This window comes from Myotis nattereri (assembly GCF_964212035.1).
Source record: "Myotis nattereri genome assembly, chromosome: 2".
In the NCBI taxonomy this organism is placed as follows: domain Eukaryota; kingdom Metazoa; phylum Chordata; class Mammalia; order Chiroptera; family Vespertilionidae; genus Myotis; species Myotis nattereri.
Window position 1 is genome coordinate 91,735,322 of NC_138076.1, and position 13,442 is coordinate 91,748,763.

Sequence of the window (13,442 nt, forward strand, 5' to 3'; positions counted from 1 at the left end):
GTAAATACTGAGTATCCTTATATGATGGTATACTAAAGAAGGCTGCACATAAATTAACCACTGTGAAATATTTACTTGTCGAGAAAATGAAGGTTTCAGGAGAGTACTCTAATAGTTGTATATTTCATTAGTGCTGTAATTAACCTCTAATGTTGGATATTTAGGTGTTACTGTTATCAATAACAAAGCAAGGAAGACACAAAGGCACAAGGATAGATTCCTACAGGTGAAATTATCAGGTTAAGGAGTATGAATATTTTAGTATATATATTATAGTATATATTGCCAAATCCAATGGACTCTTATCAGCAAAAAATCAAAGGTTTTATTTTCATGCCATATTTGCCAGCATTGAATTTTCTCATTAAAAAGGAAAGGGCTGATTTCATGGGTGAAAGTGGCATTTCATTTTTGCTTTGACTTCTATATTGATGAGGGTGAATATTTCTTTATGTAGGTTCTAAGCCAGTGAATTTTATTTTTTGTGAATTTATTTATGTCTTTGGCCCATTTAGCTATAGGATGAGGGCTTACAATTAAATTATTGTTAAAGAGTTAGTTTATATTAGTATCACTAATTTACAGATTATATTAGGCATAATCCCCAGTCACTCAATTTTACTGAGAAATCGTCTCCTCTGTTCTTTGTTTGTTATACTGAGGCATTTTTAAAACAGAAATTTCAGAGTTTTATGAACACAAACTTAAATCTGTTGATTTTTCATTGATTTAACACATAGTTCTTTCTCATCCAAAAATTGACTAATGTTCACTTAAATTTCTTAGAGATATTTGTGGGGTTTTATATTTCATTCCTCGATCTACCTGGGATCCTATGAATTTTTTATGTAAATAAGACCGTTTATCTCCCTAACCCAGTACTATGCAGACTCAGAATGTTTATCTTTTTTATTTGACAGGGATTAACCAATTAACAAATTCATCACTTTGATACATTAATTTTATTTTTCTCAATATTAATCCAGTAAACATTGTTCTGAGGGTACTATACTAATCAATTTTTGAACTTTTTAATAATAATTTTTCTTGTACAGAGATTTGCATGTTTGTGTGTGTGTGTTTCAGATGGATAAGTTTGCTGAAATGTATTAGTGTGGTAAAGTAACTGTATTTTAAAAATAATCACTACTGCCCAGCCAGCATGGCTCAGTGGTGGCCTATGAACCTGGAGGTCACAGTTTGATTCTGGTCAGGGCACATGCCCAGGTTGTGGGCTCAATCCCCAATAGGAGAAGGAAGATGATCAATGATTCTTTCTCATCATTGATGTTTCTATCTCTCTTTCCTTCTCCCTTCCTCTCTGAAATAAATTTAAAAAATATTTTTTAAATCACTACTTATTTCTTATTTTAAAAGTTATACATATATGCACATTGCATGTGTATATACATGTACACATATGCACATATATTCATTTTAGAAAATAAGAAAACACAGAGAAGACAAAAAAGTCTCCATTTTGCCACCACTTACCTAAAAGTTGATATAATATGTTCATCTTTTTCTATCATTCATATACAAGAAATCATACCATATGTTTTCTTTGCATTTATTTATTTAAATAGTGCTTAGGTAGATTGTAATAACCAGATAATTACCTAAAAGATGTGTCAATTCAGAAGTAGATCTAGATAAAAACCACATATTACTGTGAATTAATGATTTGGAACAAATTTACTTAAAGTTAATTTATCATCTAATTTCTTTCTCGGGTAGCTTAAGCAATGTCTATTTATAGTGTAGGCCAATTAGAGTGGCTAAGTATAACTTTGTGGGTTATTTGAAAACCATCAGTGGGTTAGATATGACTTGGAATGTACATAACCTCATATTTCCTGACTCCCCTAAAAGGTGCTAAGTGAGAGACCAATGAATAAAAGGTAATAGCCATTTTAGGTTATTCCTAGAAAACGGTTATTGTTGGTGTCATGTGGATATATGTAAGATAGGTGTCCATCTTTCTTAGGAAGTTGTGCGGTTCCTGGATACCAAGCATCGAAACCACTATCAAGTCTACAATCTTTGCCGTATGTACATGACTGGATATGTAACTACTATAGATAGAAAATAGATTACTATATATAAGAAGATGATTCAATTTTTACATTTCATTTAATCATAAGTATGTGGTGGTGGTGGGAAGTGAGTGAAAAAAATCTCCATCTTGTGCTGGGCTGAGTTGGAGGGGCAGGCAGGAGGCTGAAGTGGAGGTGGAGCCATGTAAGGAAGCGTCTACTCTAATGGTGTTAGGTTTAGGAAAATATTTGTTTTTCTTGCCAGTCTGTGTTTTGAAGACAGACAGTTCAACCAATGTGTTCTTTAACCCACTAAAGGTGGAGTGTGAGAAGAGCAGGGCTCTACACAAAAACCAAAACCTTGTAAAAAACATTATATTCTAGTTTACTACTTTGTTTCTTTTGATTTTTTTCTCTTCCTCTATATTAGACATTTTCAGGAGGCATTTTTGTTGGCCACATTTGCTTCTGCTCTCTGATGTCTAACTACCTTAGCATAATGTAATGAGTAGCCTGTTAGTGGAAGGTTCAGAGTGGGCCGGGGGAGCATCTATGACATGAGGCCATAATGTATCAAAAACTTTTATTTCAGGCACCTGGGTGCAGGTGGGCTGAGTCTGACAAAGGGATCAGCAGAGACTGAAGGAAGAGAAAGTTTTTTATTAATCACTAAAGGCCCGGTACATGGATTTGTGCACTGGTGGGGTCCCTGGAAGTGGTGGTGGTGGGGGGAAGGTGGGAGAGTGGGGTGAGGGGGGAATCAGGCCAAAATCGGCAGTCCAACATCCCCCAAGTGACGCAGTAGTGCACAAAGTGAGGCTTGCTGCCACTCTGCTGCAGTCTCCACACCTGTCCTAGGGCGACACCAGCACACCCATGACTGAGAAGCAGCCACAGGCTCATGCCCAATCAGTCCTGATGCTGTCCAGGTCCGGATGGGGGAGGGGCGTGCAGGGGGAGTGCCTGCGGGAGAGGCTCGTGCCTCTGCAGCTGCGCTTGCCAGCCCTGAGCCTGGTGTCTGGCGCCCATCGGTCAGCTGAGCAGTGCTCCCACTGTGGGAGTGCACTGACCACCAGGGGGCAGCTCCTGCATTGAGCATCTGCCTCCTGGTGGTCAGGGTGTATCATAGCTGCTGGTCGAATGGTCGCTTAAGCTTTTATATATACAGATTGCTGGCTGCAAGCCATTCTGCTGATGTAAGGGTCTGGTCCGTCCTTGGTTCCTCCCCGTGCCAGGTGTCTTCTGGTTATATAAGCTATGCAGTGCTCAAGGCTGCAAGCTTTCTGCAAGATATCTGCTAAGCACAATAAGTTTTCTCTGCCCCAGTTTATTCTCTTTAACCCTTTCAGTTAGAAAATTAAAAGTAAGACCTGTTGAACAAATCAAAATAAGTTGGGCTTAGGTTACTCAAGATGGACAAATCACTCTACTGTCTTTATTTTTTTGAGACTCGTAAGTGTCTTTTAGTATAGCAGGAGCCAGTCAAAAAGCTCCTTTTAAGATGAATAAATAATTTCTAAGAGAAAATTATAACATTCATAACTTGATAATTCACTGTGTTTATTAGGTATAGAGCTATGACCTATGTATCATTTATTTTAGGTGAAAGATCTTATGATCCTAAGTACTTCCATTATAGGGTCCATCGAATCATGATTGATGATCATAATGTCCCCTCTCTGAGGTAAGTTTATGCCAGTTGACTGTCAGAAGAGGGCTAACTACATTGGGCTTGATTTTTTGGAAGTCTGTTAATTCAACTAAAAATCTTACATTTGAAATCAGTGAGATGGTGGAATTTTCCAAAGAAGCACAGAATTGGATGGCTCAAGATGACAAAAACATCATAGTGATTCACTGTAAGGGAGGCAAAGGTAAAAAAAATTTATCTTTTTATTTCTATTTTTCTAAAAAATTAGAAAAATATATTAAAGTACAAGAAACATATTGTTATTAATTAGTATTAATAGTTAACATTTAAAAATATTAACTTCAAGACTAAAGGAAAAAGCCCTTCTTTATACCCCCTGTTAAAATTTCACCCTACTTATATATCTAATTTCCAATCCCCTGCTCTAAGTCCATACACACCTCTCTCTTCTCTTTCTTCACTATCCAAATTTTTTTCTCTCTCTGTCATTTTGTCGTTGTTTGCTTGATTGTTGATTATATTGGGGTTTTTTTTATGCTTGTTTGTGAGATTGTTTCACTTTTTCTTTTTGTTTTGTTTTTGGTTATTTTTTTAAGGGGAGAATGATGATTTCTATTTTTTTAAATATATTTATTGATTTTTTTTTCAGAGAGGAAGGAAGAGGGATAGAGAGTTAGAAACATCGATGAGAGAGAAACATCAATCAGGTGCCTCGTGCACACTCCCTACTGGGGATGTGCCCACAACCAAGGTACATGCCCTTGACTGGAATAGAACCTGGGACCCTTGAGTCCACAGGCTGATGCTCTATCCCAGTGATGGCGAACCTTCTGAACTCGGCATGTCAGCATTTTGAAAAACCCTAACTTAACTCAGGTGTAGTGTCACATATAGAAATTTTTTGATGTTTGTAACCATAGTAAAACAAAGACATATTTTTGATATTTATTTTATATATTTAAATGCCATTTAACAAAGAAAAATCAACCAAAAAATTGAGTTCGCGTGTCATCTCTGACACGTGTGTCATAGGTTTGCCATCACTGCTATATCCACTGAGCCAAACCTGTTAGGGCTGTTTTTGGTTATTTTTTGCTTCTGTTTTCCCTCGCCTCGCTTGATATTAGTTGTTGTTTGTAGTTTGCATTCATCTCTAGGTATTTGATGCTGGCTTTTTTGGGGATTAGTGGCTGTTCTATTGGAGTTTTCTCCCCAAATAAAGTTTTTTCTCCTCTTCTATTTAATTCTCTTCCTTGTCTCTCTTGCTTTTTATTTCTTTTCCCAATTTCATTTTTGCACTCCTTTTTTTCTCCCTCTTTTTTATTTCTTTCTTTTTCTCTTCTTTCTTTCTTATCCCCTAATTCTCGTTCAGTGCCTTGTGTGTTGTGCCTTGTTGTGTTGTATTTTGTGCCTTTAAATCAACACAGGAGAGAGAGAACTACATAACCAGACACCTGGAGAAGAGAGATCATGGGGAGACAAAGAAACAGCCCACATATGAAAGAAAAGCAGGCATCACCAGAAAAGGAAATAAATGAAATGGAGGCAAACAACCTATCAGAGAAAGAATGCAGAGAAATGGTCAAGAGGTGGATGAAAAGAATGGAAGACAAATTTAACAGTATGTGTAAGAACCAAGAGGAAATGAAGAAGAACCAAGAAGAAATGAAAAATGACATCACTGCTGTAAAGAACTCAATAGGAAGCATCAACAGTAGACTAGAAGAAGCAGAGGACCGCATCAGTGAGCTAGAAGACAAGGTAGGAAAAAATACCCAAGCAGAGCAGCATCTAGAAAAAAAAAAATTAAAAAGCAGGAGGGGAGCCTAAGAGAACTTTGGGACAACACAAAATGAAACAACATCCACATAATAGGGGGGCCAGAAGGAGAGGAAATTGAGCAAGGAATAGAAAACCTGTTTGAAGAAATGATGACAGAAAACTTCCTTGATATAGGGAAGAAAAAACTCACACAAATCCAAGAAGCTCACAGAGTCCCAAACAAAATGAACCCCAAAAGACAGACGCCAAGGCACATTATAATTAAATTGGCAAACACCAACGACAAAGTAAGAATCTTAAAAGTGGCCAGAGACAGACAGAAAATTACCTACAAAGGATCCCCCATCAGACTAGTGACTGATTTCTCAACAGAAACACATCAGGCAAGAAGGGAATGGAATGAAATATACAAAATCATGCAAAGCAAGGGTCTGAATCCAAGAATACTATACCCAGCAAGCCTATAAATCAAAATTGAGGGTGAAATCATGAGCTTCACAGACAAAAAAGGACTAAGGGAGTTTATTACTACCAAACCAGCAATACAAGAAATGCTAAAGGGTCTGTTGTAAAAAGAAAAAAATAGGAAACGAAGAAGGAACACAGGAGTAAAGAATTAAAATGGTAACAAACAAGTACCTATCAATAATAATTGTAAATGTAAATGGATTAATTGCCCCAATCAAAAGACATAGGGTAACTGAGTGGGTAAGAAAACATGACCCATATATCTGCTTTCTACAGGAAACCCACGTCTGAAAAAAAGACATGCACAGACTGATGGTGAAGGGATGGATAAAGGTTTTTCAGGCAAATGGAAATGAATAGAAAGCTGGGGTAGCAATACTTATATCTGACAAATTAGATCTCAAAGTGAAGGACATAAAAAGAGATAATGAAGGCCACTTCATAATACTAAGTGGAGCAATCCAACAAGAAGAAATAACCCTGGTAAACATGTATGCACCCAATACAGGAGCACCCAAATACATAAGAAAACTTTTGGAGGATACCAAGGGAGAGATTGACAGCAATACAGTCATAGTAGGGGACTTTAATACTCCACTATCACCATTGGACAAATCCTCTAAACAAAAAATCAGCAAAGAAACATCAATCCTAAATGACTTACTAGATCAGATGGAATTGACATCTTCAGAACGTTTCACCCCAAAGCCACAGAATATACATTCTTCTCAAGTGCACATGGGTCATTTTCAAAGATAGACCATATACTGGGTCACAGGCAAAGTTTCTTCAAATTCAAGGAGATAGAAATCATATCAAGCATCTTCTCAGATCACAATGGCGTACAACTGGAAATCAACTAACATAAAAACAATCCAAAAAAAATCAAACACATAGAGACTAAATGGCATGCTATTAAACAATGACTGGGTTACCAGAGAGATCAAAGAAGAAATAAAAAACATCATGGCAACAAACGACAATGAAAACACAACAATCCAAAACCTATGGGACACAGCGAAAGCAGTCTTGAGCGGGAAATTCATAGCTCTACAAGACTACTGCAAAAAACAAGAAACAATGGTAATAAATTACCTAACCCTACAACTCAAAGAGTTAAAAAGAGAGCAACAAGAAAAGCCCAGTGTAAGCAGAAGGACGGAAATAATAAAGATCAGAGTGGAGATAAACGACATAGAGACCAAAAATACAATACAAAAGATCAACAAAACCTAGAGCTGGTTCTTTGAAAGGATAAACAAGATTGATGAGCCTCTAGCTGGGCTCACCAAGAAGCAAAGAGAGAGGACCCAAATAAACAAAATCAGAAATGAAAGAGGTGAAATAACAACAGACCCCACAGAAATACAAAGGATTGATAAAAAATACTATGAACAACTCTATTCCAACAAACTGGACAACCTGGAGGAAATGGACGCATTCCTAGAAAAATACAACCTTCCAAAACTCAATCAGAAAGAAACTAAAAATCTCAATAGGCCAATAACTATGGAAGAAATTGAAGTAGTAATCAAAAAGCTTCCAGCAAACAAAAGCCCAGGACCAGACGGCTTCACAGGGGAGTTTTACCAAACATTCAAGGAAGAACTAAAACCTATCCTCCTCAGACTACTACGAAAAATTCAAGAGGAAGGAACACTTCCAAGCTCATTCTGTGAAGCCAGCATCACCCTAATACCAAAACCAGATAAAGACAACACAGTGAAAGAGAATTATAGGCCAATATTCCTCATGAACATAGATGCCAAAATCCTTAACAAAATCCTAGCAAATCGGATCCAGCAGTACATCAGAAAGATCATACACCATGACCAAGTAGGATTTATCCTAGGGATGCAAGGATGGTACAATATCCGCAAATCAATAAATGTTATACATCACATAAACAGATCGAGAGAAAAAAAACTACATAGTCAAATCAATTGATGCAGAAAAAGCATTTGACAAAGTCCAGCACCCATTTTTGATAAAAAAAAACTCTCAGCAAGGTGGGAATAGAAGGATCATACCTCAACATAATAAAAGCCATATATGACAAACCCACGGCCAGCATCATACTCAATGGGCAAAAACTAAAACCATTTCCCCTAAGAACAGGATCAAGACAGGGATGCCCACTCTCACCAATCCTGTTCGACATAGTGCTGGAAGTATTAGCCATTGCAATTAGACAAGAAGAAGAAATAAAAGGCATCCAAATTGGAAAACAAGAAGTAAAACTGTCCTTATTCACAGATGACATGATATTGTACATAAAAAATTCTAAAGACTCCATCAAAAAACTATTAGGGAGAAACTAAGATGGTGGCATAAGGAAACACTGAAATTGCTGCCTCCTACAACAACTTCAAAACACAATAAAAAGACAAAATGGACATCATCCAGAACTTACAGGAAGGCTGGCGGAGTGGAAATTCTACAACTAGAAGGAAAGAGAAAAGCACATTGAGGGTCAGGAGCTGTAGAAGTAAAGTGCAAAGGTACGGAGGCTCGAGAGTGTGTGGAAAGGGGCTGGTACCTGAGGACTCGGCTGTCTTTTTGAATCGGGAGGGAGTCACAAGCTCCCGACTGCTCTGCACTCCGGTTCCGGGAAGTCTCTGGGGACCCAGGACTCATACCGGGAGAAACTGGACTGTCTGGCAGCGGGCAGAACTCGGAACTCGAGGGCGGCTTTCCCTCAGAGGTGCTTGCAGCAATTAAATTATCAGGACACTGAGACTCGCTCGGCCCCTTAGGGCAGGGCTGAGAATCCCCAATAGTTCCTTGCTCCACCCTTTGATTCCCTGAGACCCCGCCCCACCCAGGCTGTGGCAGAGGCTTTTGCATATGAATGCCCTGGCCCTTTGCAACCTGATAATTACCTAACAAACTGCAGCTGGGCCACAGACCCAGAACTTCCAAGAGAAGGCCCAAGGCTCCACAGCAGCTTGCATTGCTTCACAGCTGGGCCTCATCAGGTCACCTCCAAACTCCAAAAAAGGAAGGGGAATCTGCAGTTCTCTTCATAGCTCCTGCTGGGTAACCTCCAAGAGCCAGTGTACTCAGTGGTCAGAGGGGGACCATCCGGATTACAACTCCTCAGATCCATAAGGGACACACCCAGGGGGCAGACTCAGTGAGCACCAAAGCCCCACTGAAGCAAGTCTTGCCCCAGAAGGGTGTCTTCAGCACAGAAGTTCTCCCACTGCAGACACAGCCGATTCTCACTGCCAATTGGCCTGGAGGTCAACTCCTCTCAGTGATCCTACAACAATCAAGGCATAACTACAACAAGACTGTGCACAAAGCCCACAAGGGGGTGCACCAAGAGTGTCCACCTCAGGTAACTGGGGAGGCTGAGCCACTAGGCCCTAAAGGACACCTAGCACACAAAACCACTCTACCAACACAGGGAAGCATAAAAAATGCGGAGACAAAGAAACAGGTCACAAATGACAGAAATGGAGAAAAGCAAATGACTGGATATAGAGTTCAAAACCACGTTTATAAGGTTTTTAAAGAATTTTATGGAAACCGCCAATAAATTTAGTGAGACGCTCAAGAAATCTAGTGAGACCCTCGAGGATATGAAAAAGGACCTACTAGAAATTAAGCATACATTGACTGAAATAAAGAATAATATACAGAGATCCAACAGCAGACAAGTGGATCCCAAGAAACAAGTCAAAGATTTGAAATACAAAGAAACTAAAAATACTCAACCGAAAAAGAAAAAAGAAAAAAGATTCCAAAAATATGAAGATAGTGTAAGGAGTCTCTGGGACAACTTCAAGCGTACCAACATCAGAATTATAGGGATACTAGAAGAAGAGAGAGGGCAAGATATTGAAAACCTATTTGAAGAAATAATGACAGAAAACTTCCCCTACCTGGTGAAAGAAATAGACTTACAAGTCCAGGAAGGGCAGAGAACCCCAAACAAAAGGCACCCAAAGAGGACCACACCAAGACACATCATCATTAAAATGCCAAGAGCAAAAGACAAAGAGAGAATCTTAAAAGCAGCAAGAGAAAGACAGTCAGTTACCTACAAGGGAGTACCCATTCGACTGTCAGCTGACTTCTCAACAGAAACCATGCAGGCCAGAAGAGAGTGGCAAGAAATATTCAAAGTGATGAATGCTAAGAACCTACAGCCAAGATTACTTTATCCAGCAAAGCTATCATTCAGAATAGAAGGTCAGTTAAAGAGCTTCACGAATAAGAAAAGCTAAAGGAGTTCATTACCACCAAACCAGCATTATATGAAATGCTGAAAGGTATTCTTTAAGAAGAGGAAGAAGAAAAAGGAACTCTTACCATTTGCCACAGCATGGATGGAACTGGAGAGCGGATAAATACCACATGATCTCACTCATTTGTGGAATATAATGAACAACATAAACTGATGAACAAGGACTGATCCAGAGACGGAGAGGCATTGATTGGACTGTCGGGCCTTGGAGGGAAGGTAGGGGAGGGTGGGGGTAAGGAGGAAAGATCAACCGAAGGACTTATATGCAAGCATATAGGCCTAACCAATGGACACGGACAACAGGGGGGCTGGGGTGAGGGCATGAGCGGGGGGGGGGGCTGGTAGGGGGTAACGTAGGGATAAGGACACATATGTAATATCTTAATCAACAAAAAATATATTTAAAAAAAACTATTAGACTTAATAAATGAATTTGGCAATGTAGCAGGATACAAAATTAACGCCAGGAAATCTATGGCATTTCTATACACCAATAGTGAACTTACAAAAGGAGAGACTAAAAAAGCAATCCCATTTACCATCACATCAAAAAAAATTAAGATACCTAGGAATAAACTTAACTAAAGAGGTAAAAGACCTCTATTCAGAAAACTACAGGATGTTGAAAAAAGAGATAGAGGAAGACACAAACAGATGGAAGAACATACCATGTTCTTGGATTGGTAGAATCAACATCATTAAAATGTCCATACTGCGCAAAGCAATCTATAAATTCAACACACTCCCCATTAAAATACCAACGGTATATTTCACAGACCTAGAACAAACTCTCCAAAAATTCATCTGGAATAAAAAAAGACCCCGAATAGCTGCAGCGATCCTGAGAAAGAACAAAGTAGGTGGGATCTCAATACCAGATATCAAACTGTATTACAAAGCCACAGTTCTCAAAACTGCCTGGTACTGGCACAAGAACAGATATATAGATCAATGGAATAGGATAGAGAACCCAGAAATCGACCCGAACCAATATGCTCAATTAATATTAGACAAAGAAGACAAGAACATACAATGGAGTCAAGACAGTCTCTTCAATAAATGGTGTTGGGAAAATTGGACAGATACATGCAAAAGAACCATCAACAAAACAACAAGAAGGCCCACTGCATGGGAGAACACTTTTGCCAGTGTTATCACTGATAAGGGTTTAATCTCCAACATTTATAGGGAACTCATACAACTTAACAGAAGGAAGATAAACAATCCAATCAAAAAATGGACAAAGGACCTAAATAGACATTTTTCAAAAGAGGGCATTCAGAAAGCCAAGAGACATATGAAAACATGCTCAAAGTCGGTAGTCATCCAAGAGATGCAAATCAAAACAATGAGGTACCATCTCACACTTGTCAGAATGGCTCTCATTAACAAATCAACAGATGACAAGTGCTGGAGATGATGTGGAGAAAAAGGAATACTCGTGCACTGCTGGTGGGAATGCAGACTGGTGCAGCCACTATGGAAGACAGTATGGCGTTTCCTCAAAAAGTTAAAAATGGAACTCCCATTTGACCCAGTGATCCCACTTCTAGGAATATATCCCAAGAAACCAGAAACACCAATCAGAAATGATATATGCGTACCTATATGCATAACAGCACAATTTACTATAGCTAAGATTTGGAAACAGCCTAAGTGCCCATCAGCAGATGAATGGATTAGAAAACTGTGGTACATCTACACAATGGAATTCTATGCTGTTGTAAAAAAGAAGGAATTCTTACCATTTGCAACAGCATGGATTGAACTGGAGAGCATTATGCTAAGTGAAATAAGCCAGTCAGTGAAAAAAAAATACCACACGATCTCACTCATTTATGGATAATAAATACCATTATAAACTGATGAACAAAAATAGATACAGAGGCAGAGCAGCATCGAACAGACTGTCAAACTACAGCGGGAAGGCCGGGGAGTGTTGGCGGCGGGGGGTGGGGGTGGGTGGGTAAGAGATCAACCTAACACGTATATGCATGCATATAAGCATAACCAATGGACATAAGACACGGGGGGGTAGGGGAGGCTCGGGGAAGGTCAAGGCTGGGAGGAAAGGAGACATATGTAATACTCTTTGTAATACTTTAAGCAATAAAACAAAATTTTAAAGAAGACTAAAGGAAAAAGGGAGGTAGGGAGAGAGAAAAGAAGGAAAGAAAACAGGCATAAAAGAACTAAGAAAGATTGAGCATGTTTTCCCTTCTTTACTATCAGTTTTTTCATTTTTAATTTCTCAAAATATCAGTCAAAATGAAAACTGTGTTTAACTTTAGAAATCATCAGACCCTTTAATTTTATTTTAAGATTTTTTTTTTAACTTTGTAAGAACCTTTTAAGGTTAAAAGTGCCCAAAACAATGATATTTCATAAACCAAAAATTATCTGAAATGTTTATAGTATAATGATACAAAGTTGATTTTGGTGGGGATAAAAATTTTTAAAGCCATTGTAAATCCAGCAAATGAATTCCAGGAAAGCACAATACTTTAATATTGCCTTATTGATTGAGTAGAATCAAGTTTTAATTTTACATGAAAATTAGTTTTAAGCCCATTAGTAGTTGGCAAGTTCTATTGTTCGTTCCATAGGTTGAAATATTATATATATATATATATATATATATATATATATATATATATATATATTAGAGTAGAGGCCCAGTGCACAAAAATTTGTGCACTCGGGAGGGGGGGGGGAGGGGATGGTCCTCAGCTCCCCGTGGGATCGGGCCTAAGCTGGCAGTCAGACATCACTCTCAGCCTGGGGCTCTCAGGGGATGTCCACTTGCCAGCGGGGAGCAGGCCTAAGCTGCAGTCGGACATCCTTAGCACTGCTGAGGAGGCAGGAGAGGCTCCCGCCACCACCACTGTTCTGGCAGTCATCAGCCTGGCTTGTGGCCGAGTAGAGCGCCCCCTGTGGGAGCGCACTGACCACCAGGGGGCAGCTCCTGCATTGAGCGTCTGTCCCCTGGTGGTCAGTGTGTGTCATAGTGACCAATCATTCCCAGTCGTTCTGCTGTTAGGGTCAATTTGCATATTACCCTTTTATTATATAGGATAGAGGCCTGGTGTACGGGTGGGGGCTGGCTAGTTTGCCCTGAAGGGTGTCCTGGATCAAGGTGGGGGTCCTGCTGAGGTGCCCGGCCAGCCTTGGGAGGGTCTGATGGCTGTTTGCAGGCCAGCCACAGCCCCTTCAATGTGAGGGGGCCACCTGGGGTGCCTGGCCAGCATGA

The 13,442-nt window shown here is 39.3% G+C and overlaps 1 protein-coding gene across 1 annotated transcript in view; it reads left to right on the forward strand.

The window, feature by feature from the left end:
* The window catches only part of LOC308513775 (phosphatidylinositol 3,4,5-trisphosphate 3-phosphatase TPTE2-like), a gene marked incomplete at both ends in the record, with an annotated part of 89,338 nt that overhangs the window by 40,381 nt on the left and 35,515 nt on the right, over nt 1-13,442 (forward strand). Inside the window, 3 exons of the mRNA XM_081083911.1 lie at nt 1,988-2,048; nt 3,639-3,720; nt 3,822-3,910. Coding sequence (XP_080940037.1) covers nt 1,988-2,048; nt 3,639-3,720; nt 3,822-3,910 — 232 coding nt within the window. The remainder of the gene's footprint in view (nt 1-1,987; nt 2,049-3,638; nt 3,721-3,821; nt 3,911-13,442) is intronic.